At 40.6% G+C, this 27,207-nt stretch overlaps 1 protein-coding gene across 2 annotated transcripts in view; it reads left to right on the forward strand.

The window, feature by feature from the left end:
* Positions 1-326: 326 nt before the first annotated feature.
* Positions 327-27,207, forward strand: part of prkar2aa (protein kinase, cAMP-dependent, regulatory, type II, alpha A) — a 55,986-nt gene continuing 29,105 nt past the window's right edge. Inside the window, exons 1-2 of one of the 2 annotated variants that reach the window (XM_042492589.1) lie at positions 327-959; positions 1,848-2,131. In XM_042492589.1, coding sequence (XP_042348523.1) covers positions 1,885-2,131 — 247 coding nt within the window. In that variant the 5' untranslated portion in view covers positions 327-959; positions 1,848-1,884. The remainder of the gene's footprint in view (positions 960-1,847; positions 2,132-27,207) is intronic. The other variant, XM_042492590.1, reaches the window with a different exon arrangement.

Below are 27,207 nucleotides of genomic sequence, written 5' to 3' on the forward strand. Positions count from 1 at the left end.
ACACGTTAGACCACACATTAAAACAGTAAAACACAGCCTTTACAGATGCTGACATGTTGGCTGGAATTTGCTCGAGCAAATTTTTTTACTTAATATTTTTCTTCAAAATTGTCAAGGCCACCTCTGTGGGTGTGGTCCTGTTCTGACTGTGAAATATGGTTCAGCCTCTGATTCCGCCTCTTTTTAAATAACTACATCCAATTGGCGTGGGTATTCCAAACTTGTACTCTGATTGGTCATGGTTTCTGTCAATCAATGTCAAACGCTTTCTCGATAACCACGCCTACTCACGCTTGCTAGCGGCAACGGTTCATTCGTGCGTGTAGGACTGAAGAGTGCCTCGCCGGGAGGGAGGAAACGTGTGTTCAGTCATCTTTTGCAACCGTCTCCTGGTGTCTTTAACCGAAATATTACGAGAATAACGTTAAAAGGTTTGTCGTTGATACGTCGGTTTTGTACTTATAACGTCCGAGTGGCGCAACGCTGTAAACGCCGAGCTTAGGATTTGTCGCCCGGCTGTAGCAGTACTTTAGTCTTGAGGAGAGTGGGGTCGCTAGGCAGTTGCCAAACGAAAGCAGGCAGTTGCTAACAAGTAGTTAGCAGCCAGTTAGCCTGCCAGCTAGCCAGCGCTCTCCCTGCTGCTTCAGCAAGTCCCACCCTCACCAAGTGCGTGGACGTCGTAAGAGGCTGCAGCGGTGAAGTCGAGTGCTTTCTCCTCTCAACTTAGCCAGCATCGCTGTTCAGCTGGCTGGCAAGCTAAAATAGCCCCCTAAACGTTAGCTAGGCGTCGCCAACGGCAAATAGTTGGCTTTACCGTCGGACAAGTGTCTTCTGTGGAGGGATACGGTCGCTACACTGGCAAAGAGACTGGCTAAAAAGAAGAGACGAAATAAGAGAGAACAAGGAAGACACTGAGAAGGAGGGGACTGGCTAGTTTAGCCGGGGAGACAGATTCTCACGTAAGTCACACACAGTTGGTAAGTTAGCTTACCAAACGGCTTACCGGTTCTGTACAACTTGCTGTGCTTGCACAGCAGCGTTTATCCAGCCAGCCACTTATCTGTGGCTTAGCTCCTACAGCCAGTGCGCCATACTTCAGCGTAGGCTAACGGTAAAGGCTCCCTTGAAGGTGGTACACTAGCTAGCAAGATAGCTAATGCTTCATGGGTTGAAAGTGAGACTGCGCTTGAATTTTAGCTCCTCTACCTTTGCTGCAGTCATTCATTTGTTAGTTAAGTTAGATGGGTTCTGGTAGTTAAGTCTATCTGTGCATCGAAAAGGGCAGTAAACCAGTTGTCATGAGTGTTAGCTAATTAGCTGCTCTGCTAGCTAGTTCCAGCCGGCCACCCACCCAAGTTGACAGTTCAGTTTCTGACGATGCAAAGAAGTAATGTTACTCAAACCCTGCAAATGTCACTGGTTATCTATTCTCTCAGGGGTAAATGTTCGGCTCATATCTGTTGGGTGCAGCTGTGGGAACTGTGTGTTCCTGGGTTCAACCCTGATAAAGTGGCCGTGCACTGACAATGTCACAGCAGCACTTCATGTACGTCATTACACCAGTTTCTAAATTGCAGTGTAGTATCTGTTCAGCTGACAAACCTCATGGTTATTTATTCAGTTACCCAGGCTGTCCCAGTACATTCCTGTTGCCATGTAGAGCTGTCATCAGCCACTTAACATTCACAGGCCACACAGGGCACATAGTGTACTGGCATAGTAAAAGTCAAAGTTAGCTGTTGAAATCAGCAACAGTGCAACCCATATCCACATCACAACCCAGTACTGAAACACAAGTATGACTCTGTAGCACAACAAATTCTGACTCATTTTCACTCCTTCTGTAGATAGATAGCAAACGCCACCACCGAGCTACACACAGCCATGAGTATTGAGATCCCGGTGGGGTTGACAGAACTGCTGCAAGGCTACACTGTGGAGGTGCTGCGACAAAGGCCGACAGACCTGGTGGATTTTGCAGTACAGTACTTCACCCGTTTGCGGGACACCAGAAGCCAGGATGGGTCCGGCGCCGGAGGCAAGACGGGGAAAGGAGTGATGTTTGATGGGGAGCCGATGCAAACAGAGTCCAATGGAGATGATGATGAAGATGATGATTCTGACTTTGAGCGTAAGTTGTTGTCTTTTTGTCATGATTGTCAGCTGTTTCGTCGAACATGTCTGAGTGAGTGGAACGTGACAGAATGAAAGGTAATGTAAGTGTCACCAATTTAGTCAGAATCTATCTCATCTCCTCCTTTTGAGACAGATTTCTCAAGTGTCTTAGACCTGCCACATTTGCATACACATACTTGCACCAAGAAAATCCCATTGAGCAGACAGTTCAGCTAGAGCCCTCATCTGCCACTCATCTAATCTAGGTCCTCTCCATGCTCATTATCTATCTGGCTGTCAGGATCTAAAATAGCACTCAACATATTTTGAATTGAACCGTAAAGTTTCAAGGCCTTTAAAGGTGTCCTTTATTAAATATACCAGCTTTTCAGTCAAATCTTTTTAGAAAGTGTTCAAATATTAAACTTTAAATCTGCAGACTCTCAAGCCTTGACTGCATAGACCTTTACGAATGACGCTTGTATTACATTTTATCAAGTGCTTAAAAATAACAAAAGCCAACCTACAGATACACTGTAAGCTATAGTAAAGAAGAAAAACAAAAAAGAAATATATTTTTTTTAATTCAGGGACTGTAGGCCAACATCCTATTTTAGAGTATTCCGGGAATGAGTCCTAAAACCTGGAAATTCATTACCATATCAGCAACTCCATTTCCCTATTCACAAAGTCAGTGTTTTTTTAAAAAAAAATTTTTTTTGGGGTTAGAAGCCTGAAATAAGATTGGTGGTTAACACTAGTAAGAGACTTAAAATAACATAAAAATGCATCAGTAAATACCCCGCTTGTGAACTTTGAAGCTTTTATGTGTCTTAAAAAAAGGCAGTTGCTAACAAGTTACTAAATGACTTCAGAGCATCACCAAGCCGAATTGCGCCGATCACAACTTTACAGCCTTGTCATAGTGGTGCTTGACAGTAGTGTATTCCACTTAGAACCTAACATACATTTTTTACTTCTGGCTACTGCATTTAGGCTTCAAAAATCCTGAAAATGGTATTTGTGAAGATTATTTTACTGAACAAAATGTTAAAGTATCAGAGCTTATTTTCTGCAATGATCTAAAATCCATGGAAAAATGCCATGGGCTTTTTGACTAGGTAACCAGGGCACATTAGCTTCCCGGTTGGTCTACAGAAAAACATAATTTCTGGGGCACTCTATAGCTACTTTAAAATTTCAATGTAAATTGATACTTATAGCATTTAAAAGGAGTTGCTCTAAAAGTTCAATTCACACAGAAAATTGGAAAAGACCCATGTGTACAACTTCACATTTAAAGAAGAGTTTATGAAATAAATAAATGTATATGATGAAATGACAAAACGAGTTCATGAACTGTATAACCTTTGCTTTGTAGCTTTAACTATCAAGGTAGCACACATGCTATCTTCAGCAGAAGCTATGCCATGCCTCTTTCGCATCACTCCCCTGTGTTTGTCAGACTGGCAGAAGATGTAAGCTACTCCCTAGCTCAGCTCTCCTCTGTGCTGCTCAGAGCAGCGTGGCCTAGATCACATCAGTGTGCTGCGGAGCCCGGGGCTGTTACCTTGTGAATGGGGGTTCTGTTTTCTCAATGAGTTCATCCATTGTGATGATCAGCTGGGATGATCTGTGAATGTATCGTAGGTGTATCTTTTAAAATTCTCAGATGTTAAAGCATTTTTTAAGCTAGAGACAGAGTTTCTCAATGCACCATGTGTGTGTAAAACTAAATGCTTCTCAAGTTTGATAATGGATCGCACAGTTTCTCTCCTGCCAGTATCATTGGCAGTTACTAAAGCACTGGCGGAGTGTAGTTGCTGGATAAAAAACAAAAGAATTTATCAGACTTGTTTACTGCAATTTGGGTGGTATATTTTTTGGTTTAAACTTTGGTTCTAGTTTTACTCAGTTGCATTTATAGGATAACTATATTTGTCGTGCCCCATATGAAAATGTTCATCTCTGCTGAAAGCATTATTGACCAACCTTGGAGATTGGTACAAGCTGGCTCAGGGTAAAAGGGGGATTACAGGTCCTGTTTCTATGCTCACACAAGTGGGGTTTGGCTGCTGTCAAACAGCTGTGACCTCAGCTGAGGCAGCAGTGTGTATGTGCACGCACATGTTGCATCTGTGAGTGCGTGTGTGTGTGTGTGTGTGAAGGCGAGCAGATGTGTTAGGACTTGATTTCACGCCCGTTCAAATTCCAGCCTGGTGACGCCATGAAGTAATTCTTTCTTGTACATTTTGATTAGCAATCAGTTGTTAAGCATTTTCCACACCTCATCCAAGGTGGCAATAAATGGACAGGGAGCTGACGTCGTCATGCTCAAGGGAGAAGCTTTTGGATGCTGTGGGTTACACACATGACATCCATGACAGTAGATTATCCACCCAGGCTTGTGTATACTACCCCCTGGGGACACTAATTTCTGAAGGGAACAACACAGGCCTGTATAATGAAAAACATCATGTGCTTTCCCTGACCACTTCTGTAGCCCATAGGTATATAGAGTACTATAGTGCTACTGGTTCAACAGCACATGCTCCAAAACAGGTCTTGTGACAAAAACACCAAAATAACTTTTTAAATTCGGGATGCAAAAGAGGGATGGAAACTCTTCTGTATTTCCAAAGGTGACGCATACCCAACCTGATTGTGTTAGTTACAACCCTTGCAGCCCTGAGCAATCTACAGACAATATAGCCTCATTCCCACTACAAAAAACCCCAGTAACACATGCTAACAAATGGCTTTTTAATGCAATGACAATGCATATGATCAGCATTAACAACCGGGTCGAATGAATCTGCTGTAGACAAAGGTATCTATCGCCTCTGGCTCCCATTGGCATCAATAAATGTGGCTATTTCAGCTCCGCAATTGGAGAGATGCAATGATGTGCCACCACAAATTACCGTCCATCTCCTCCCAAGCTGTTCTCCGGCCTGTCTGTGACAGGCACAACAAGCAAACACCCCCCAAGAAGGCAGACTCGTGTGTAGGAGCGGTGTGTTCACTGGCAATGGGAATACAGGAAATCGCTCATATTGAGCGGGTTTACCTGTGTTTGAAAAACTGACGTTCAGGCGCCAATTTTGGTGGGAAAGGGGTATAAGACAGTCGCAGTAAACTGTAAAAACAAGGGAATTTTTGTAAAAGAACTCTAAAAACACTTACCTTAAGAAAAAAAAAGTAAATGTAACTATTGGTGTTAATTTATGTTGACTCTATATCTAATTGTTAAGATTACTTAAGATTTAGTTATATTTACTTAATTTTATGAAGTTGTTGAAACTTAAATATGACAAGTTTAATTAAATCAGTCTTTCTAAGTTTTAGCAACATCAGTAAATCAAGTTTATTGTGCTATATATCTGTATTCTGCGGGTTGCAAACTAATAATAATTATATTGATAATGACTTTATAAGGACAGAAAAAAAGTAGGTCATATTCGCATATTCTTAAACATGTTAAAAAAAAACCTTGCAGATCTCCAAACTTCGTCATTGGCTAAATCCTCTTTGTCATGATCAAGGTAAATCTGACTCACTAATAACGACTCTAACACTTAGACAGAACAAGACAATTTCACTTGTCATTTTCAAGTTCCAACAATTTCACAAAATTGAGTAAATACAGCCACATTTAAAGCCAACTTAACAATTAGATACGAAGTAAACATACATTAAGATCAGGTGGTGACCCACCAGAAGTAGGCCAATGACTCATTTTGGGTTTTGACCCCTTGATTAAGAAATACGGTCGTTGTGAAATACTATATTGAGCTGTGACGGCATGGAACAGCTCTCTGTACGGGAGGAGTAGTTTTATTGGACCCATGAATAAAACGATTTGTTAAAAAAATTCTAAAGAGCTTCAAGGTTAAATGCTAGTTGTGTTGCATGAACATGATCTGTAACTGGTGTGTTTGTTGTATGTAAAAAAAATCCTGACAGTCTTTTTATTCCCTTTTTAAGCTATTTACAGCTACAATGATTCACCAGTGTGCCCTTAACCTTTCATTTGTGCTGCAGGAAATCGCTGTGTATGAGTGCGTCAGCTAAACGCCTAAAATGTAAATGAGATAAATAGCTGGTAATGTACTCCCATGGACAGTACTGTAAACTCCTAAAGCATGATGTCCTATTTTACATGCTTTATTTTTTCAACTCTTGTTGCCTTAATCCACCACAGGATCACTACACAGGTCTAAGCCGCTTAACAAAAGGAGATATTGTTTTGGACACAAACTGTTGTACCTCCATCATATCAAGTGATGTTGAGCCAAAGATTTTTAAGTAAACCTTTCTGTATTCAGGTTGAACTTTAGTTTGAAATAAGCCTTTAATCCAGAGCTTTTCTACTTGCTGAAAAGTTGAGTTTAAAGTCCCCTTCCACTGAAAAATGTGTTTTCTTATGTTTATGTCCCCTAAAATGTCTGACCGTAACCTTACTGGCTTTTGTTTGATCAAATTTATCACTAGAGAGGTGATTTTACATTCCTCCACTGAAGGGGGAAATGTCTGTGCACTTTCCTTAAATCTGAGACTCAAATGTAAGCCAGGAATGCCAGAAAAGGTACGTCACAATTTGGAAAGCCAGGGGCTGTCTAATGCTGTCTAATACGGGAGACGCATATCTACAGACTTTGACACAACACCAGCAAAAAAAAAATTTCAGGCTCAAACTGGTAAGATCTTACCAATACAGTAGCCATGTTTACCTATACTTTCATCGAAATTGGATCCCAGACCGCCTTGTGCTTTCTGTATTAGCCAATCAGAACGTTTTACTCATGAATATCAGTAAGTAGTGGGTGGTTACTTCTGCTTATTAGCAAATCTGATTGTTTGTCGGAGGGACAAAAAGAGGCCCTCAGAAAAGCAGTGGAAAGTCAAACCCACATTTTGTTGTAAACACCATTATAGACGCGTTATTAAAACCATATATATGGTACAGAAAAACCCTAGTGTTAAAATATTGGCCCTTCAAAACGAATTTGGAACTTTCAGAATAAATGGAGCTGCATTAAAACAGAGTTTTCTGGATCAGAGTCATCTGTTGTTGCCTTTAAATAGACTTACCTGGTTAATCCAGGTGAAATGTGTGATTTCCATTTTACTCAGTATTCACTTGAGTTACAAAGGGCAGTTGCAGATGAAAGGAAGTACATATTTAATGCAATAAAGCATATACAAAGGAGATTTTCCTAATATGTGCATGTTTTTCCCCTTCTGTCTAGTGGCCTGGCCTGTCTAGTGTCAGTCTGGCAGTACGTGTTCACCAAGAGAAACAGAAGTGATGAATTGATGCATCTGTGACTGAAATAAGTGAGGCTTTTTATTAAAAGATGGATGGAGGGACAGATGAGTCCCAGGGATGATGATAGAAATAAATTAAATGTGTTTTTATAAGAAAGACAGCCAGGATAAAGCAGATGCTATATGAAAAAGTGATTGAGCAAGGAGTGAGGCTGGAATCTATCAGCACATGCTAACTCTCAAAAGAATATAACGTAGCTTTGTAGTTAGATGACAAGTCACCTGGATACATAACAGACTTTCAGCTTGGCTCTTATTCGTCTTGGACAGGGCATTGTTTACCACAGATGACTAGGAAATTTCAGCTAGCTTTATCAAGGAAAATTGGAAGATTTCCCTCCAAGATGTCGTAATCTGTTTGGGGGGAGTGTCTTTTTCCTGAAAAGCATAAGTCAGTATTTCCAAAATCCTACCTAGGTGCGTTTTGTTGATAATATGAGTGCTGGTGTTTTGAAAGCAGAAGTCTTGGGAAGACTCATAACATCAACAGAAGCGGGTGAAGTGTTTCATTTTCACAGCAGCAGTCCTCTTGCACCAGTAAATGCAAATTATCCCAGATGACTACTTTTCATTTTGAACTGATGGTCTGAAATTATATGACATAAGGCCAATTGCTTTGTAAATACAAACGATACCAATAACTTTGAAAGTGGCCATGTCTGGAACTCCTGAAGAAGCTTAAATGTGTCTGAAATTTTGTCAGCTAGATTTTAGGGCTTACATGATCTGAAATTCAGTATGGAATAGGGTTTTACACCTTAAGTTATGCGGCAGTGGTTTTCAGGTTTAGCATTCTTCTGGTAAGAGATTGTGTGCTGCCAGTTGCTCTTATTCATTTGATCTTATTCTTTTAGGGGAAAAAAAACCAATTTGTTTTCTAAGTAAATTCATTTAACCCATTAAAGCTGAAATTATAATACATACACTCAGGCTTAATGTTGGTGTATGTCGACCGCAATGTGTTTGTCTGTGGAGCATATAGATGTTTCCTGCATGTTTGGTTGTTGTTGAGTCTGGAGTTAATGTAGTTAGGGGCATGATCACACACAACATGGTGAAATTCTGCCTCCCTGACCTCTTTCTGTCACATCCCTCGTTCTGTCACCTCCTCCTCATTCCTAACTTTGTTTCTGACACCCTGACTTCCTCTCCCTTTACCCCCTACTTTTCTGCCTTTGTTTCTAAGTCCTCTTCCTTTCTCCTGCCCCCCCCCTCCGTTTTTCACCAAATCGTATTGATCAGTCTTTTTATTAGATACTGAGTAACTCCTGACTGTCATAGCATACACACTATAGGAAGGGCAGGGAAAGGTCTAAATTTTTCTTTAGTATGTGCTACTTTCCCTTTTCTGATCTGTTCTCATTGTATCCTGTTCTGCTGTAATTGACACATTTGTTGTTTTTTGTTTGTTTGTTTTTTTATTCAAGTTTGTTTTGTGACATTTTCCTTTCATTAGTGTGTGGTGACATTATACTGAGCCCCTATAGGCGTTGATAAGTAGTGCAATAAGCAGAGCTGAGATGTCCGTATTCATTAGGCTGCAGAGACTGTGTGTGTGTGTGTGTGTGTGTGTGTGTGTGTGTGTGTGTGTGTGTTTTTTTCATGGTTGTATGAGTGATTAAAAGGGAGAGTGAGTGCCTGCGTTCACAAATGCCCCTGCACCTTAGTGTGTCTGTATATGTGTGTGTGTGTGTGTGTGTGTGTGTGTGTAGCTGGTCTCCGTGCAGTGTTGTGCAACAGGTGACCTGATTAGCAGGCTGCAGTATGTGTCCAGTGTGCTTTTAGCCCGCAGGCAAATCTAATTCAGCCTAGCATCCCTATAGAGACCTGCCGGACTGGCTGACTGACAGCGCTAAGTGGAAAAGCCCTCAGACGGCTCATGCTACTCAGTCTGTCTTTCTGACTGTTTTTTAATACAGTACCTGTCTGTCTCACTGACTTGTCCTTTCATGTCTTCATGTCATGTTCTTTTCTCTTCACTAACTGGATGTCTGTTAAACTTGCTCTCTGTCTTGCTCTGTGCTCATGTCTTTTTTCTTTAGATTTTTTCCCCTCTGTTAATCAAATTGCAGGAATGTTTGTTTTTCTTTTTTGTCTCTATGTTTTTGCATCAATCATTCTTTTGAATGCCAGTCTGTTGGTTTGTCTACCTTCCTGCCTACCTGCCCGCTGTCATCCTTCTTTGTCTTTTTTCATCGTTTGGAGTCTTTTTCTTTGAATCTGTGTCGCCATGTCTCTGTACATCTTCATGTACCTATTTGTACAACCCCACTACTTGTCTTTTTTTTCTCATTTTTCTACATCTACATGTTTATGTCCTTTGGATCACTTACCTTTGTATCCCTTTCTGTGTCTATGTCAGAAATAAGGAGCATGTTTGGAAACATTGACAGTGATGGTGAAAGACACACTGTATTATACAGCTGAGATACCAAGATAAAGCAAAACAACTTGAAACAGTGCAACATAACAGGAAATGTATGTGTCAATTCTTAGGCCTCTGTTCAAGTCACAAAGACACACTTTTAAATCATGCGCAAATGTGGCAATGAAAGTCTGTGTCAGCCTTTAGCCATCTTTATCTAATCTTCATGTAAGGCAACGTGTCTTGGCATCCACTAGGACACTTTGTGGTTGACAGTGGGACATAAACAGAGCAGCGCATTTATTTGTTTATTATTTAGATCCTATTAGAATACCATAGTGGAAAACTAGTCTTCCTTTGCAAGAGCACAGAGGAATAAAAGAGACAAAACATACCGACATCTGAACCAGGGAAAGAACTAATTGAAATAGACCAACAACAACAAAAAAAATGACCAATTATGAAAAAGGAGAAAAGACAGATGAGGCAGTGGCAGAGCAGGCTGTGGTACAATCTGGCTAGCTTTCATTAACTGATAGACATTATTTGAACTTTGGTACTTCCTCATTCTCTGCCCTCAAGCTATCTTTAGTGGCACTGCAGAAAAATGAGGAAATAGAGGGGGGTTGGCAGGCCTTTAGCCAGTGGCTTCACATCCTCCTCCACTGCTCCTGTTTGGAGTTCACACACTCTCTTTGTTCCAACACACCGTCCCTGTAGGTTATGATGTTGTCTGACTACTGCCTCAAAATAGTTTCAGTAATTGACCACAATCATCTGACATGGCACAGATCCAAGTGGGATAGAAATGTGGTCTTTATAAGACTTTTATGACACTGTGCAGACATTGCTTTTCTTTGTTTATGCTTTTTTTCTGTATGCCTTGCACCCATGTTATGTGCATTTAATTACCCTCTTCCATCTAGTAAATTAACTTATACCATAACATTTAGAACCTCTTACTCTAGGTCATCTAGATTAGAGAGGATGTGTTACGCTTACTTTCACACTTTATGTTGTTATTGTGAATTTACAAGCTGTTACAAACTCACCTCTCACCGCAGACTGCATTGCATAATGACAACAACATGGACAGATGAAAGCAATGTCCCACTCATGGAGACAATCACATCTGCATTTCTTAATGTGTTTAGTTCCTTTACAAGTAAAAAATTACTAAATGTGAGAATCCGAAGTGCCAATTATTTGAGGAGAATCCTGTATTATAAAGAAAATATGCTTTTCCAATACGACATTCAGATGGAGATCTGCAACTTTGAGGTCCGTTGTTAAACAAGATGCAGCAAAGAGTTTTCCATCAAAGCCTTGTACAAGTTGGTGCTGTTTAAAGAGAAACATTCAATAGCCATGGACCCAGAGTGACCCTTGTTTCTCCCTGTACAGAGCGAGGGAGAGGAGGGAGTGGAAAAACAGAGGGACATTACTGGATGGGGGATTAGGGAGATAGGAGGGAGCAGGAAGGGTCTCAGTTGGAGATGTTCTTTTGAAGAAGAAGAAGATGTAAACATTTTTAATCTGAATAAGAGCCCATTGACTAATTGACAAGTTGAACAAAAACAGTATTTACAGCTAGAAGTGAATATGCCTACATATAGAAGATAATAGCTGCAAATATGCTAAATCCACAGTGCTATCGTCTGTAAAGCTAACCTTGAGCTGATATAATACTTCAACACTGGCACTGGAACTATGCCCATGTATTGATGTTTCTCTTGGGAGGGAAGTGGGAGTACAGAGGGGAAGAAGAGAGAAGGGCATGGGATAGGAACAAAGTTAGGGAGGGAGATGTGGAGAGAAAGAAACACAAGAAACATGACAAAGAATAAGTCTGAGGGGAGAGGATGAGCTGGACAGAGAGTGGTCAAATTACAGCATGAGGATGTGGGGAATCAGTCCTCCAGCGATCAATTTTGTGTGACTGACTCCACTCTCAGAGGGCTGTAACCGGGACTTCAAGAGAATCCTTCCTGAGAAGCAAACAGATGCTGTTTCCTCTAAGCTATTCTGTTTGGCATCTTTTGCAATAAAAGTAATTTCAGTTGCGTTTTCAACTCCACAAGCCTCAACAATATTCTAGTGTTAATACAGTTGGGACGAGTAAGTAAAACATTCAGAGTCAATTTCTGTGCTATGATTTACAGCATTTTGTCAGATCCGGCAATATAACTGTTTTACATTGCATGTCAAAGATGTTCCCTTGCGAAAACACATCCCTCTATATATCTTCCATTGTTTTGTCATTTACAAGCACTCTTTGCCACTATTTAATTCTCTACAAACATGCTTCCTCTGGAGCCATTTTCCAAGTACTGTGTCTTTCCTTCGGGCAGCCATCTTTGAGCACCAGCTCCCATTTAAATCTACTTATCTATTGTCTGTTTTTTTTAAAAAAGGATCTTTGAGCTGTGTTTTTTTGCATAATTTGCTCAAAAGATAAGCCATAGTGGAATGATGGCAACATAAGGTTTGACACTAAATTATGGAGGGAAGCTGAGATGTTGTAATGTGGAGATGGTGGCCTCAATTATCAGGCTTTGTTCATGAGCCTGAATATGGAATAGTCCAATAAGAAAACCACACAGCTTACAAATAGGCTTATTTAGAATAAGATCAATCATCGCAGGCCATGTAAATAAAGTCAGTGATTGGATTCAAAACTTAATCAGCTCTATATCCTACTTTATCAGGCCACAGGATCTTTTTAAATGAAACATTGGCTGGTTAGATACACTTACCACCCACAGTTTTTGTTTGTCAGAGTTTCCCAACCGAGCAATGTGAGATAAGAGAGAATTGACCGAGCTTTGGGGACTAGTGGGTTACCTAGCATTTCTTTTTATCATTTTCTACCCTACACTTGCACAAGAAAAGCTTGTGAAAACAGGTCACACTAACACGTTCAATTTTTCCTCCATTGTGAGGTTTATTGCATGGGTCTTAATCATGGTCGAAGTGACAAAACGACAGCGTGCAATCTGTCACAGTCTTGCACATACCTGGTTGCTTTTTTTTACTTTTCTTTACTTACTAGTGTCACCCAGGATCACTGCAATGATAAATGTTTGGTTGCTTTGAATATTTAAATATAGCCACAGTGGTACTATTTGAAACACTTATCCAAATGCACAATTTTTTTTTTCATATTCTGTAAATTTGGGTATTTTTAGTTTCATAGCGTAAGAGAAGCTTTTCAGCTTTATAGTCTATTGTGGCCTTTTGCCTTTTGGGAAAATGTTTAATACAGTGTAACACAGAGGTATTTTAAATGGGCCTTATTTTTGGAATGAAAATAGTTAATCAAAGTTGCCAGTGACCAAAATGTTACCTCAGTCCCCAACAAGAGGACTGTCTCTGTCTTTGACACTTTCTCTACTGTCTGTTCAAAATAAATGAAAAGAATGGCCTATTTATTTCCCCAGGTGTACAGAAGTAGCATTAAACCTTGACACCTAAACATAAGTATAAACTGAACCATGACTTTTGTGTACCATTACACCCGTGTCAGGCATCACTCTCTCATCCTATTTCTGCTACACCCACGCTGTCGGTTTCTCTATCCCCCTGTCTCCCTCGCTCTGCAGGCCCAATCTCATTAGACAAGATGGCTTAGAGAAGAGAAGGGGTTATAAGGGCGGGTTAGCAGAGCCGTCTTTGGCACAGTAAGAAAGAGAGAATTAAGGGAGGGGGGGGGGGGTGTAGAAAGAGAGGGTAAACATGAATGAGAAGAGACTGAATGAGAGAAACCAGTGGGTTAGAGCCAACATGATATACCAGCCAAATGCAGTTAACTTTTGACTGTGACTGCTGGCTTTGTCTAACCTTTCAGACACCTTGGCAGGCAGGATCTAGACATTGTTCAGAGGTATTCCCTAAAAATGTGGTTGTCTTGTAAACTGTGAAAAGTAGCTTTTGATTCTTGGAATCATTTCAGCTGGCTTTGAAACCCACCTGTTAACTTGAAAGAGAGACATGCAGACAGACAGGTGAGAGACAGGCCTCAGGTGGATAGTTTGGTTGGAGACTTGTCAAATCTGCAGGCACTGAGAATTAAACAGACACCCAGTCACCCCAGCATACTGAGGTTATCCATGTCCCTCAGGTGTCATCACAGCAAAACATGACCATGCATTAAATTTCTGTGTGTAGAGTAATGTGATTGATCAATTTAAATTGAGTTTAGAGCTTTCTAGGAACCAGACTGGATCACAGCTTTTTGGAGTATGGGTCAGGGTGGAAAAATGAATTGCGTAAAAGTAATAATGGCCTAGTTCAGGTGTGGCATGTAGTAAAAACTCATTAAAAAGATGTTTTTAGATGTGTCTACATGTGTGCAGATGTTTGTCTTGGAAGTATAGGGACTCATTTTGAAAAATGGATTCCATTAAAAGAAGATTGCAATATGCTGCAATGTGTTACATAATTTCCTTTATGGGGAATGCTGATTATTGTGTTGTTTGACCTAACCTGTTTAGAGTAACCTTAGACAAGGCCAGTAGATCAACATTTGTTCACTCAACACAGTCACAGGTGAACATAGGAGTTTCTTAGCCTCCAGCTAGTACAAGTTTTATGAAAGGGTTGATGGTTGGTTTTCTGCCAAACTGGCTGTTGGAACAGACAGCTGAACAGACAAAGACCAGCATGTCGCTGACTCGTCAACTGAACAGTCGAGTGCACTTGTGAAAATGGGATATAAATTATAAATTCTGCACCGTAGCTGTAATTTCTTTGTTGCTTTCATATAACACTACACATGGTTTGCCACAGAATGAGTGTATGTGTTGCGGTAGCTGACCACCGTGGGGAAAAGCTACCAGTCTGCCTTTTTTAAAATCATTATCATATAGTTATATCATTCTGTGGACTCTAAAATCTTGAACTTTAATCTGTACATAGGTTTTGCACCACGGTGATGTAGTGGTTAGCACTGACACCTCACAGCAGGAGGGTTCTGGTTTTTCGCTGGCTTGGGCAGTTCAGGCTGGAGTTTGCATTTGTGTTTCTTCCTGTGTTCTCCAGCTTCCTCCCACAGTTCAAAGACATGCAGGTTATTTTAACTGGTGACTTCAAATCACCTGTAGATATGAACGTGAGCATGAGTGGTTGTCTTTCTCTGTACAGGGAGGACAGAGTTTTGGCCTTTAAGCCTGCAGTGGAGGTAGTAATGGCACCAAAACTGTGTCCTTGTTAACAGGACAGCTGGCAGGACGGGATCATGGGCGTGACGGGTGTGACGTTTGACGTGTTATGTGTGCAACCCACCAAGGGATTTAAAAAGCAGTTAGCAGCAGTTGGTGGCTCTCTCAAAGAAGAACAACAGCGGCCATAATGTCCGCAAATAAGTAAAACAATGAGATCTGGAAGGTCCTTACCCTCTGAGCAGAGGATGAGATCAGCCACTGTATAACAGAGATGGTAAATTATTGTTATTGCCATGATATATTATTGTTATTGTTTAGAAAGTGCTGCAGATGAATATGTCATATGTCACACTAGAGGCAGACGCTATGTTAATCGTCATGCCGTCTTTGTTTCTGGGATACTGGTTTGCTGTCTAAAATCACACATTGGAGCCGGTATTGTTTGGTTCTGTGTAAAAATGCAAAATGGCGTGAAGAAGGCACTTTTCAGCAGCCCTGTAGCGTGGTCTCTGTGTAAAAGGGCTTATATGTAAGCTTTGTGATTGTCTGGTGACCTGTCCAGGGTGTACCCTGCCTCTTGCCCAATTTCAGATGGTATCGGCTCCAGATCCCTGCAACCCTTAAGAAAATAAGCATTTATAGAAAATGGATGGATTGATGTTACCGAAATTTGTAAGCTTTTGAGATATCCTGCCAGTACGCAAACATGATTGTAAACATAACCTCCTTGTTGGGGGCAATGACAGATTCCACATTCTAACATTTAACATTGTATAATGTCAGCTGTGTTCGGACTGGACATAGCAGAGAAAACTCTTTTCCTGACAGATTCCAAAACCCACCTGCTGCCTTCACTGTTTACAAGCAGTGACGAGGCCAAATAACATTACCTTAAAAAAAAAAAAAAAAAAAAAAAAAAAGATTCATTTGAGGGGCATTAAATACTGCGTAGACTGTGGGTCTAACAGCGTGCCCTAAATTGGCACTGTCATGGTCACCATAGAAACCACTGGCCTTGGCACTGCTCTCAGCCATTTGCTGCTGGAAATGACAGTGATAGGCAGCAGCCTCGCTGAATCGTGATTCAGATAAAGAAAATTGGGAGGTCACTGGTAGTTCACAGCCCTCCTCTCTTCAACAAGCATCTGTATCAGTATATTTGCATAGCCTTCATATGACAGACTTTCATACTGCTGTCTTTGTATTGCAATTCTGATAATGTGTGTTTGTATAACCCTCTTATTATTTATCTTCTTAAAGGGCATCTGCACTGTTTACTGTCCGTCAGTGAGCAATAAAGTTGATTTTAAGAGAGAAGGATGAAAACAGGAAGAGCACAAGTCGTCACTTTTTTTCTGTATAACCTGCCTTACTTCATGTACTAGCCTTCGTTACTTAAAACCTTATTAATGCCTCACACACACACACACACACACACACACACACACACACACACACACACACACACACACACACAGATTGACCAGTTCACCACACTCAAGTACCTGCTCAAATGTTATTGTCTAGTCTCTGTAGTCTCTTTATGGCTGCAGTGATAGTCACATTTAATGTAAGCATACAAGTATACATTGTCAGTTTCCATGGCACAATAAACAGTATCCACAAGCTCCAAGTCAAATGGTACTGCATTTAATGACCTAACTCTAAACATAGGCTTGAGAATGTGGACGTTTAGAGTTCTTTTGTGGCTGTAAATGGTCACGTAATGGAAGACCAGATTGGCCCTGTTTACGTTACACCCCAGTGGTTTGATGAGAAAGTGTTGCACTCTCCTACCCGCAGGCTGGCTGCTAATGTTATTCTACAGTTTGATGTTTTACCACCACACAGGACTTCTTGAGGCCAGATATTGTTCTGCGCTTGTGTGTTATGCCATTATGTATCTGGCTCGCATGTTTGTGAACTTTTTTCACCCTGGGAACCAAAATGAATAAACTGAGCATCATCCCGGGGACATGAAAACATATTGCTGTGCTTGTCATGTGGAGAATTGATGCTTCAGACCAAGATGTTGGGGCCTGAGTCATTGTAATTATTAATGTCTTTCAGCTTGCCTTTGCCACACACAGGATTTACCAGGCTACTGGGACAGTACTGGTCCATGTAGTGTCTCCAGGGTCTCATCTCTTAAACTGTGTCAGGACCCCAAAATAATCACAGGGCCATCTCTTGTGGGTTCTCCTTATGGCAAAAGAGGCAATATGTTTTAATGGAAAAAGCTCCTGGGTTTGGAGGCTATAAATTATTTGTTGTTTGTCCGCGACTGTAAATGTTGCAGAAAACCTGTGGCAGCTAGGATCTTAAACTCACTGACAGATAAGGTCAGAAAAAGGATTCCTTTCACCTACATTCTGCAACGTCACATTCTACAGGCGATGGGTAACGTTCCCCAGGTTCTGCAGGTTCATAATCATACAGGCTATCACTGATAACATGGTGGACTTTGTGAACAGGGCAAAGATGGAAACTCAAGAGTGCACACATACTAGACTCTTACTGCTTAGATTTAAGGTATTTTCAGATATTTCATTTCATATCTTCATATTTACAATGTGAGTTTTATTTGCCCCCCCTTTTGGAGAAAAGTAGATCAGGAAAAGACAATCTACAGTTAGTTTTTTTATGTTGGTCTCTTCTATAATTCTTCTCCTCATTTACACAAGTCATAATTAAAGGTTAGTGATTTGTAAATGATTATTTTATGTTTTATTTATTTCATCTCACAAAACGTGAAATTCTGTTGCTGCTGTCAGAAGAATAAATACTGTAGTCTTGAAATACTCGAATTGGCAGTAAGATCTGCACTCGTTAATGAGCTGTGACCACTTGTTAACTCTCAAAGCAGCACGTACTGTAGGGAAGTGGAACGGGCAGGTCAGAAATAAGGGGCTAAGTAACGGCTAGTGAATTAAGTTGACATTAAAAGCTGTTTAGTCTCACTTCCATGCAGCATAGATTATCTCTATGTACCATCTTATTTGATTGATGTGTCCGGTAATTGAAAAATATCACATTTGTGCTATTTGTAAAGCTGAAATTTTCTTCTTCTTGCACTGTAACTGCTGCTGGCCTGTGTAACTTGCATAGCATAGTATTAACACTATCAGGGTCATGGAGGGATTTCCATGTACACTAAATAAGCACTTTACCGTGGTGCTCTAAGATACTTTGAAAAAGCCCCTGCTAAATGGCATATGCATATGTGCACTGTCAGTACTGCTGCTGCCAAAGCATAAAACGGTAAATTTGTGTTTGAGTACTGTGATAACTTTGATTTCTCATGTAAACACCTTAATCAGATTATGTTATTCACAAAGGGAGTAATCAAATTTAAAGATAAAATGGCATGAAAATGTCATATCATGATCACAGCGACCAAAATTATCACAGTATTATCATGGTGCTGTTAAAATGTCCAAAAAGTACTGATACACACAAATAAATAATTTCACCAAGCTTTATATTGAAAACCACGAATACAATTATCAGCACTTTTGTTTGCATAAACATTAAAATGATAACACAGCCAACACCATATGTAAACATATGAAATCCCTATCAAATGTGCATTAACATTTAAGATAGAGACAAGAAATGCTTGTTTAAGTGTCTGTGTCATCGTAGATGAGGACAAGGTATCATTAGTATGAATGGGTTTTCAAAACAAACCTAGGTTGCATGCTTAGCCTGCATCTGCAGGACTCTCGCTTAATTTGCTTGAGTGTTCACTGCAAGTTTTTCCACAGTGCAGTAATCAAACATGATTTTAATGTAATTTTACTGCTATTTATTGTTTTATTTATAAGGGCTGCCCGTTGAAAGTTAGAGAGTTGAATCATCAGTCGGAGACCTTTCAGTTCACTGAGAATGCTTCAAGTAGAGCAGTTCTTTTTTCTTTGTTTTTTATTGCTAATCAGTTTGCTGTGCAGTGTGCTTCATGGGGATGTTTTGGTCACCAGATTTTTGCTGCGGAGTGAGTGCTCCTGACTCTCACACAACTCTTTGTTTTAAGCAGCTGCATGCATGATGCAGCAGCACAGAAGAGAAGAGACTCTGCACCTTGGGCTCTGAGATAACATTATCTTCTCTCTTCTGCTTAAAAGTTGTGAATTTAAGGCTCACAGCAACTTAATATGACAAAGGCTCTGGCTTTTGTGTGATGTCTAGTGTCAGCAAAAAATGTTGCGCATATCCCATCTGCCACTTGTTACATAAATGCCGCTGTCACACTGAACATCCTGCTTGACCCGTTCAAACTTAAAAACTTTATATGGAGTAATAAGAAATTGCTGGATATTCGTATTGAACGGCCAAATCTGATTTGACTGACATAATTCTGAGTCGCACTGTTATTTATTCATTCCTACTTATATTTAATTTCATTAAGTAATACTTTTAACTTAAAATACTGCCTGTTATGTACAAGGGTTGCTAGTAATGCAGATGCCACAGAGGGTCAACACCAAAATTAACAGTTTGATGTAGCTTTCAGCTTACTGTTTTGGTTATCTTACCCACAAAACTGTTGGCAGCTACTTCAGCATAGGAACTCGTGAGCTGACTATCAAAGCCAAATATTTATAAAGAAGTAATTAAAAAATTTAAATGTTTTTTGTGACTGGGTATTCAGAGCAAATGAATAAGTACTGCAAGTTCATTTTGGAGTGGTTCATAATTTTACAATGAGTGATGTTGGTGGGGGCCTCTGGGCCTTATAAATATGGCAAAGTTTATCAGGCTACGTCAGGCATAAAGGGGTTAACTTCAGTTGCATCAGTTAACCCTGTGCTGCTGGGAAAGAGTTAACACCAATGCAGCTACAGTATGAGCAGGACAGGGCCACTTCCTTTTAAGGGCTTAAGTTTTGTGGAGAGTGCAGTGGGAGGGGGAGAGAGAGAGAGCAGAGATACTGGGAAAGGGAGGGAGTCAGATGTGGGGCAAGGGGAGGGAGAGAGAATAAGAGAGTTTTGTGGGAGGGAAAAGGACAGCATTAGATAATGGGAAAGGTAAAGAGAGTGAGAAGGGAGTTGCATGGTGGGAAACAGACTGAAGCACAGAGCGCAGAGCGTGAGAATAATGGTGGAAGCTTGATGACATGGGAGGAGGAAGGTATAGGCTGTGAAAGTTGATAAGAGTAACTGCTTTCTTGGCAAGGATGAAGAGAAAGAATGAAGAAAGATGTTCAGTTGTCACAGCAAACAAGTACAGACATAAGAATAAGAGGGAAGGGTCATATGAGGAAGGGGTTTACTGCAAGAGAAACATAAAAATAGGGACTATGAGAAAAATGTGTTTTTGTGAATAAATTAACAAAAAAGTGCTCCATTAGAAAGACAAGCTATTATTTGAGTAATCTAATGGACTCGTGCTGCACGTCTGTCACAGAGGAAACCCCAATTTCTCCACTGTTGTTGATATCTTGTAACCTCGTATCTCCGTCTGTTTACAACTTCTGTGTAATAAATTCTAACACGTTCTCACAAACATAAATCACAGAGCTGAGAAAGTGTAGCTTTGTACAGCGAGCTTGCTAATTTAACCATCATGTTTTTGCTCCATATATCAGGCTTCTGCCTGCAGGTTCAGCCGCAAGTGTCTGCATGTGTGTGTCACAGCGAGGGAGTGAGAGATCTCCACTCCTGTTAATTTAAGTGATCGTACAGGAGAGAGAGTGTAGGGTATAACTTAATAACATGTAAATCTGCTCTGCTGCATGACACTACCAGTTCATCCTGTTGGCCATCCATAAAATGGAAAGGTGTCACTATGGGAGACATACTGTGATGTGTTGTCACAAGTTTCTCTTGGACACACGTTTGTAGTTGTAAAATATCAGCACTTGTCAAAAGCCTCTAGCTTCACAGTTGTGTCTCTGTCTCAAGGCCATGCAGTCCACTAAATCCTGCCCAGAGACACGTTAAAATGATTTTTTTCACCAATATTCTACGTATAGTAGAGTCAACCTCTACTTTTATCCAGTCTGTACTACACCTGTCATCACATACACCTGCTTTTCAGTGTGATTTCTCCTTATTTATGCTTCTGTGCTCCCAAAACATTGTTTCTTAAAATCTGTCAAATGCCAAAATAGTGTTGATTTATGTTTTAAATGGGGGTCTTCTTCTTATGCAGGCCTCCAGAGTTACAAGAGCTTTTTTTTGTTTTCAACAGTCAATATGGCTGTTAATATTCCAGAATTTCCACCTCATATGGTTGCAGTGGATAAAATGTCAGTTATAAAAATCCCCAAATCTGGTCTGCATAATATAAGTTTATATTTATGTCATCTTGGCAACATGTTCCATGGGTCACACAGTATTGGGCTATTTAATATGCTATTAATGAATTTATTTATTTGGCATATTTCCTTGTGGGCATATTGTGTGATATTTTAGTTTCCCGGATAACTAAACGTGATAATGGCAAAATGCCGACATATGCTGGCTAATGTAAACCTTACCCCCAGCTAACAAAACAACCCAGGGCGTAAACCTGCTATAGTTTAAAAATTAGTCCTTGTTAATGTGGGTGTGAACAGTTGTTGACACAAGGTTGTCAAAAAACTACTTAGTATAACCACAGGAGGTTAGGTCTCGGAGCTCCACCCACCTGTTGCCTTACTCCAAGTTGTCTCAGAGGTAGTTGTCATAAGGTTCCCTATTTGTTTTAGGATTTGAACTTTTAAGAAAAATATCAGACGTTCGCTCTCTTTAACCTCCTTTCTGCTGCCACCCACTTTACCATGAAGCATTTCTTAACCGTCTACTCTAATATGTCATCTGTTTTCCTACTGTAGCTGACTCTCATATGAGACAAACAGCCGCCAGCATGAAACATCCAGCACTGATGACACACACTGATTCCCTATGATTATAATAAAGGACAATTCCACAGGAAAACATATTTCTATGGATATGATCCAAAATCCAGTTTTAATATTCAGTACTTGCAGTGTGTGGTTCATCCGTTTCATAAGGCCCCAATTTGCTGGAGGCAATAATTGACATGTTGTTTGTCACCAATAATTTGACTGTGGTATGACGCACAACAGCCAGCAGACATGATACGTCAGCAGACCTGATACCTGCATTGCACTGCATATTTTACCTAGATTGACACAAAAGATTTCACCACGTTCATTATCTACTGTCTGCTGCAGGAATTGATCTTTCAGGGTGATTTTCCAAGCCACGTGATGCATTTATTGTAAGCTTTGACAAAGAAAACATTTTTAGTTTTGAGACACTGTCAGTTTTTTGCATAGAGGAAAAATTTTGAATGATACCTGAACTAATTATTCATACATTCATTCATTCAGTTGTGGGCTGCTACACCTACATTTTCATTTCTAAAGATGTATTTTAGTCAAATCTACCTTGCAGTTCAATAATGTAATAATTATTTTGTTCATATAGCCCACACCCAATTTCAGTCATAGAAATGCATGTAAAATCTGTTTTGGGATGGAAAGTCCTCCTTTAACGAAAGCAATAATAGATTTTAGTTGTATTGTCTGTGTGTGTGTGTGTGTGTGTGTGTGTTTTGTGTACCTACTTTGAGCCTCTGCTTTTTGTTATGTGTCTCTCAGTGTATACTGCAATTTCATAGCCTGCATGTGTAATTTTGCAATTGTGTGCAAATGTATATAATTTATACAGTGAGAACATTATGTGATTAGATTTCCACATTAGCCTGATATTGTAGGGAAAGCTGTAGAGCCTGGAGTTAGTGCTGCTTAGGTCAGCACTTCAGCACGCATTGACATATAGAGCCAGATTACATATATCCTCCCTGGGGAGGTGGACTTGCAGGGCTAGGATTTATGTTTGTTCCCCTCTGCATGGGTCTTGGCAGATTAAAGAGGGTGGAGGGAAAAAATGAGGCGACAGACTTGGAATGATAAAAGATATATTGATAACAGATCATGATGATAAAGAGTGACTCCAGGTTCATAGATGGTACGGTATTGATCAGATTGCTAGCAATTGTTAATTATCTTCTTGTTTATCACATTTAGTTCACATTCAGCCACTGTCAACATAGTCGAGGAAACACTGCCACAGAATCCTCTCTCCTCTCTATGAAGGAGTTGCACGTGTGCATTTTGAAGGCAAGATTCTGGAGGGATTTCTATGCATACGTGGGTGTGCAGTAGGAGACTGGAGCTGATGATGTGCTTTACTGAGTCTGCTATCAAACTATTGTTGTGCGTGTCCTCCACCTCCTCTGTGTGTGTCTATGAGTTTGCACATCTATCTTTTACTGTATGGATGTGTTTGGCTCTGCCTGCCTTACTGATTGCCCAAGTGCAAGATTAAGCCGCTGTGTGTGTATGTGTGCATGTGCGTATAGTTTGTGTGAATGCCTGCCAGCAGAGGCTGACAGTGATGTCTGAGGCTCTGGAGGAGAGGCTACACGTGAGGGAAGCTCCCTGCTCCACATCTGACCCTGCTGTTATCAATCAGGCCTTGAGAGGAGCAGGAGAAGGAGGAGGGGGTGACATAAGGAGGGAGCAGAGAGGAAGGGAGATGAAGCGACAGAGTGGGAGGATAGTAGAGGAGGAACAGATGGCAGGAGCTGTTGTTGAGGAGGAAATGTGGGGGAAAATGGGGAGATACTGTTGATGAGGGGAGTGAAAGGGGAATCGATGGAGGATGGAAGAGCAATAAGTGTACTTGTGTGTTAATATAACTTTAAAATCATTTAGTTTTTAAAATGAAAGTAATGTCTTAAAATTACACTCTTCATCACACAGCAGCCGTAAAAGTAAAAGCTTTTCATTTGTAAAACTAAAACCAGCAACTTTTTCAGGAAAAATCACTACAGTGGTTATTGATAGGGTTGGGTGATATGACAGTATATACTATGCATAAAAATGCAAAAATGTGTCCACCAGTAAAGATTGGGCAATATTGTTTTTCCCAGGGTAGCTAATCAGGGCAGGCTGAACAGCAGGGTCTGGATTCTTGTGTGATATTGTAATTCTCGCGTGGTCTTGTGATCTCATGATCTTGCAAATCCAGCCTCACAAGGTAACGTGATTTTTGCAGACATGGAGGAGGAGAGAGAGGTTTTGAATACAGAAATTGTAATGAAATTATTGTTTGCAGGGACTAGGGGTGTGAATCTTTCAGTATCTCATGATCCGATTCCATTTCGTTTCATGGGGTCATGATTAGATTCTCGATTCAAAGCGATTTCCGATTCGAAATCGATTCCCGATTCAAAATATAGGAGGTGTAATTTCAGGATCTCCTCTAGTCTGTTTTGCCAGTGACATGTTATGAAAGCAAAGTGTGAATGAAATTATGGAGGTTTTATTATTACAAGCTTTTTTTGTTGTAGAAAACCTTTCTCCCAAGTGTTTGGAATCAGAAAGTGAAAAAATAAACATTGTAAATAATATAGTTAAAAAAATGGACACACTTTTCCAAAAAAAAGTCCCATCGTTTTTTTGCAGTTGATCCCATTATCTGAGTCTTTCTGCAAAGCAGCTCCTCTCTGTGATGCTGCAGAGGGCCACATCACTCTCCTGACACTTCAGAGAGGGGCCTGATTCTCCTGCCTGCTCTGCCTGCAGTGAGCACAGAGTTTACATCCATATGAGGCATTCCCCCACCCCTAGCAGGGACCTTAATAAAATGTGGTAAAATACGATTCAGTTATTCAAAACTATTTCTGAATTGAATTGACAGAGCAATTAATGTATCGTGACGTGACATATACCCTTACCATAATATAAAAAACAAATAGCGTATATTTTGGCCATATCACTGAAACTTAGTGATTGATTACAAAAAGGATGTGTATGAAATTGATTGTTTGTCAACCTTTTAAATGGACATTTCAGTATCTAACATTAAGCTATTCCAAAAGGCATCCTCTATGTTGTAATTTGCTATGAAACATAAATTCATTCTGTCCAGCCAAATGAATAAAAAAATAAAACCACAGGCATAAAATTATGAATTGGTATTATATTTTCCCATTATGGCTTATTAGTAAGCACAAGCCTTTTAAATGGCTCCGTAGGGAAATGTTGCCACAGTGCCCTGGGCTTTCTTAGAGTTAGGGCTGCACCTGACTCAGAATTTTGTCAATTGAATCACAGTTAGCTAATCACTATGTATGACTTATTTGTTCCTTTTTCGCATATAGAGTTTTAGAGTTCGGGGTTTGGGTCTGAGTCTGCAGCTGCCTTTACTGCAAATCAGTATAAAAAGTGAGGAGTGCTCACTCTGCACTCTGCAGTTAAATCTTTGGACTGAGATGTCACTGCACACTGACTGACAAAAAACCAACTTCGACAAAATAAGTCGGCTAAGAAATCACAGTCGGCTGAAGGGTCTCCGACTGAAGCTTTGACTTTCAGGTGGCAGGCCTGCTGAGAATCAGTGAAAGATGAAAGGACAATAAATGAGAACTTGTCAGCATCCCCCGATGCTTAAAGTGGACAAAGATTGGCCATTTAGGTTTCAGAAATGTCACAGAGTCGACTGCTGAAGTGATAGAAGAGCGCCTCCACTCTACACAGGCTTGTGTGAATGATATTTGCAATCTAAAATGAATTATTCATCCAAGGGTGTGCGTATTCAAATTTAAGAATTGGGAAGTCAGACAGCTTAATCTTATGCATATAATGTAACAAATGAATAGTCAAGCACCATTCATAGTCCACATGACTATTTTCAGTGAAGGGCTGAAAAAGCGCCAGCAGCACACCCATCCCCAAACAAGATCCAACCCCTGTCACTATTTTACTCTGCCAAAGTCATTCTGTTGAATAGATTAAAGGCTCCAAATGGTGGTTGACTCTCTGCCAAAGTGGCTAATGTAATGGACAGACTTGTCCTTTTGAAAGCCAAATATTTTCCTGCGTTTCACTGTTTCTATTCCAGGAAGCAGAGTGGTAAAAGGGAAACCAGGAGGTGTGAGCAGCAACAGGTGGGCGGACAAATAACAGACCTGTCCAAACTTAGTTTATGTGTCCTATTTGCCTTTAACTCACCCACTTGAAAGCCAGCCGCTGCTTCCGCAGTTTAGGTTAGGGTTCATTTAATCCATACTAAATGTTTCGCCGGATCTGTGTCTCTGTCTGTTTTTTCCCCCTCCATCTCATCCAGCTTGCCAGTGTAACCACTCTGTAGCCATTTTGTTAAAGCGAAAGTAGCAAAATGTAAGATATTGAAATACGGAGTGTCTGAGGCGCAGTGACAACATTCATGCTTTGGTCTCCCCTCCAGCTAACTGGCTGATGTATTGACGGGCTGAACAGACAGACACTAGCATACAGAGAACGGCTATAAGAGAAATCAATGGAATACACCAGTCAGGGACGAATGAATTGCTCCCTTTTTTCCCCCCCATATTCACCTATTCACCCAGGAGACTTTATCTCTCTTTTTCTCTCTCTCTATTAATTTGTGTTTGTTTCTCTACATTTTTTCTGAATCACCTGTTATCGCATGCAGTAGTCATCCTCTTGTCAGGTTTCTGACTATTTCTACGCCTCTTTCTGTATACATACAAACAAATCTCTAGCTAGTTGTCTCTCTGTCCATCTGTATATAACAGACAAAACTGTAGCTTATTGCTATCATAATAATATTTGCCATCATGTCCTCTTTTTTTCTCACTATTTCTATTTCCTTTTTTATATTACACTCCTCACCCCTTTTTGGGCTCTCTCTTTTTGTTTCCCCCTCTCCCCCCCACCCCCTCTCTCCCCCCCCCCCCTCTCTCCATCTGTTAATGCTGTTATGGCAGTGAGTGGGTGTGTAGATAGAAAGAGAACGTGAGGGGGGATGATCTGCCACTTGTTACAAGCTGGGTAGAGAAGGGGCTGGATGGCAGCCGAGAAGGGGGAGGAGGAGGGAGGCTGAAGGGGGTTGCGTTGTTATGGCAATGAGATCTTCTTTGTGTTAGTGGTTGCCAAGGCAACTTCAGCCGTACACTTGATACAGCCACCATCATCACCACCACCAGCCCCCAACCACCCCCCCCCCCCCCCCCCAGCCACATGACTGTAGGGAGAGCACTTCACACATAGCACACTCAGGCTCACGCACCCACACATCAAAACACACAAAAGCATGTGCACACACACATTTTTTTTTTATTATGTCCACCTGCTGCTGCCAGACAAAACTGTATTTTATGTGATTGATGGAAACAATACATGATTCATTTTCAAATGGTCCAAAACACTGAGAC

The sequence above is a fragment of the Plectropomus leopardus genome, chromosome 8 (assembly GCF_008729295.1).
Source record: "Plectropomus leopardus isolate mb chromosome 8, YSFRI_Pleo_2.0, whole genome shotgun sequence".
NCBI lineage: Eukaryota > Metazoa > Chordata > Actinopteri > Perciformes > Serranidae > Plectropomus > Plectropomus leopardus.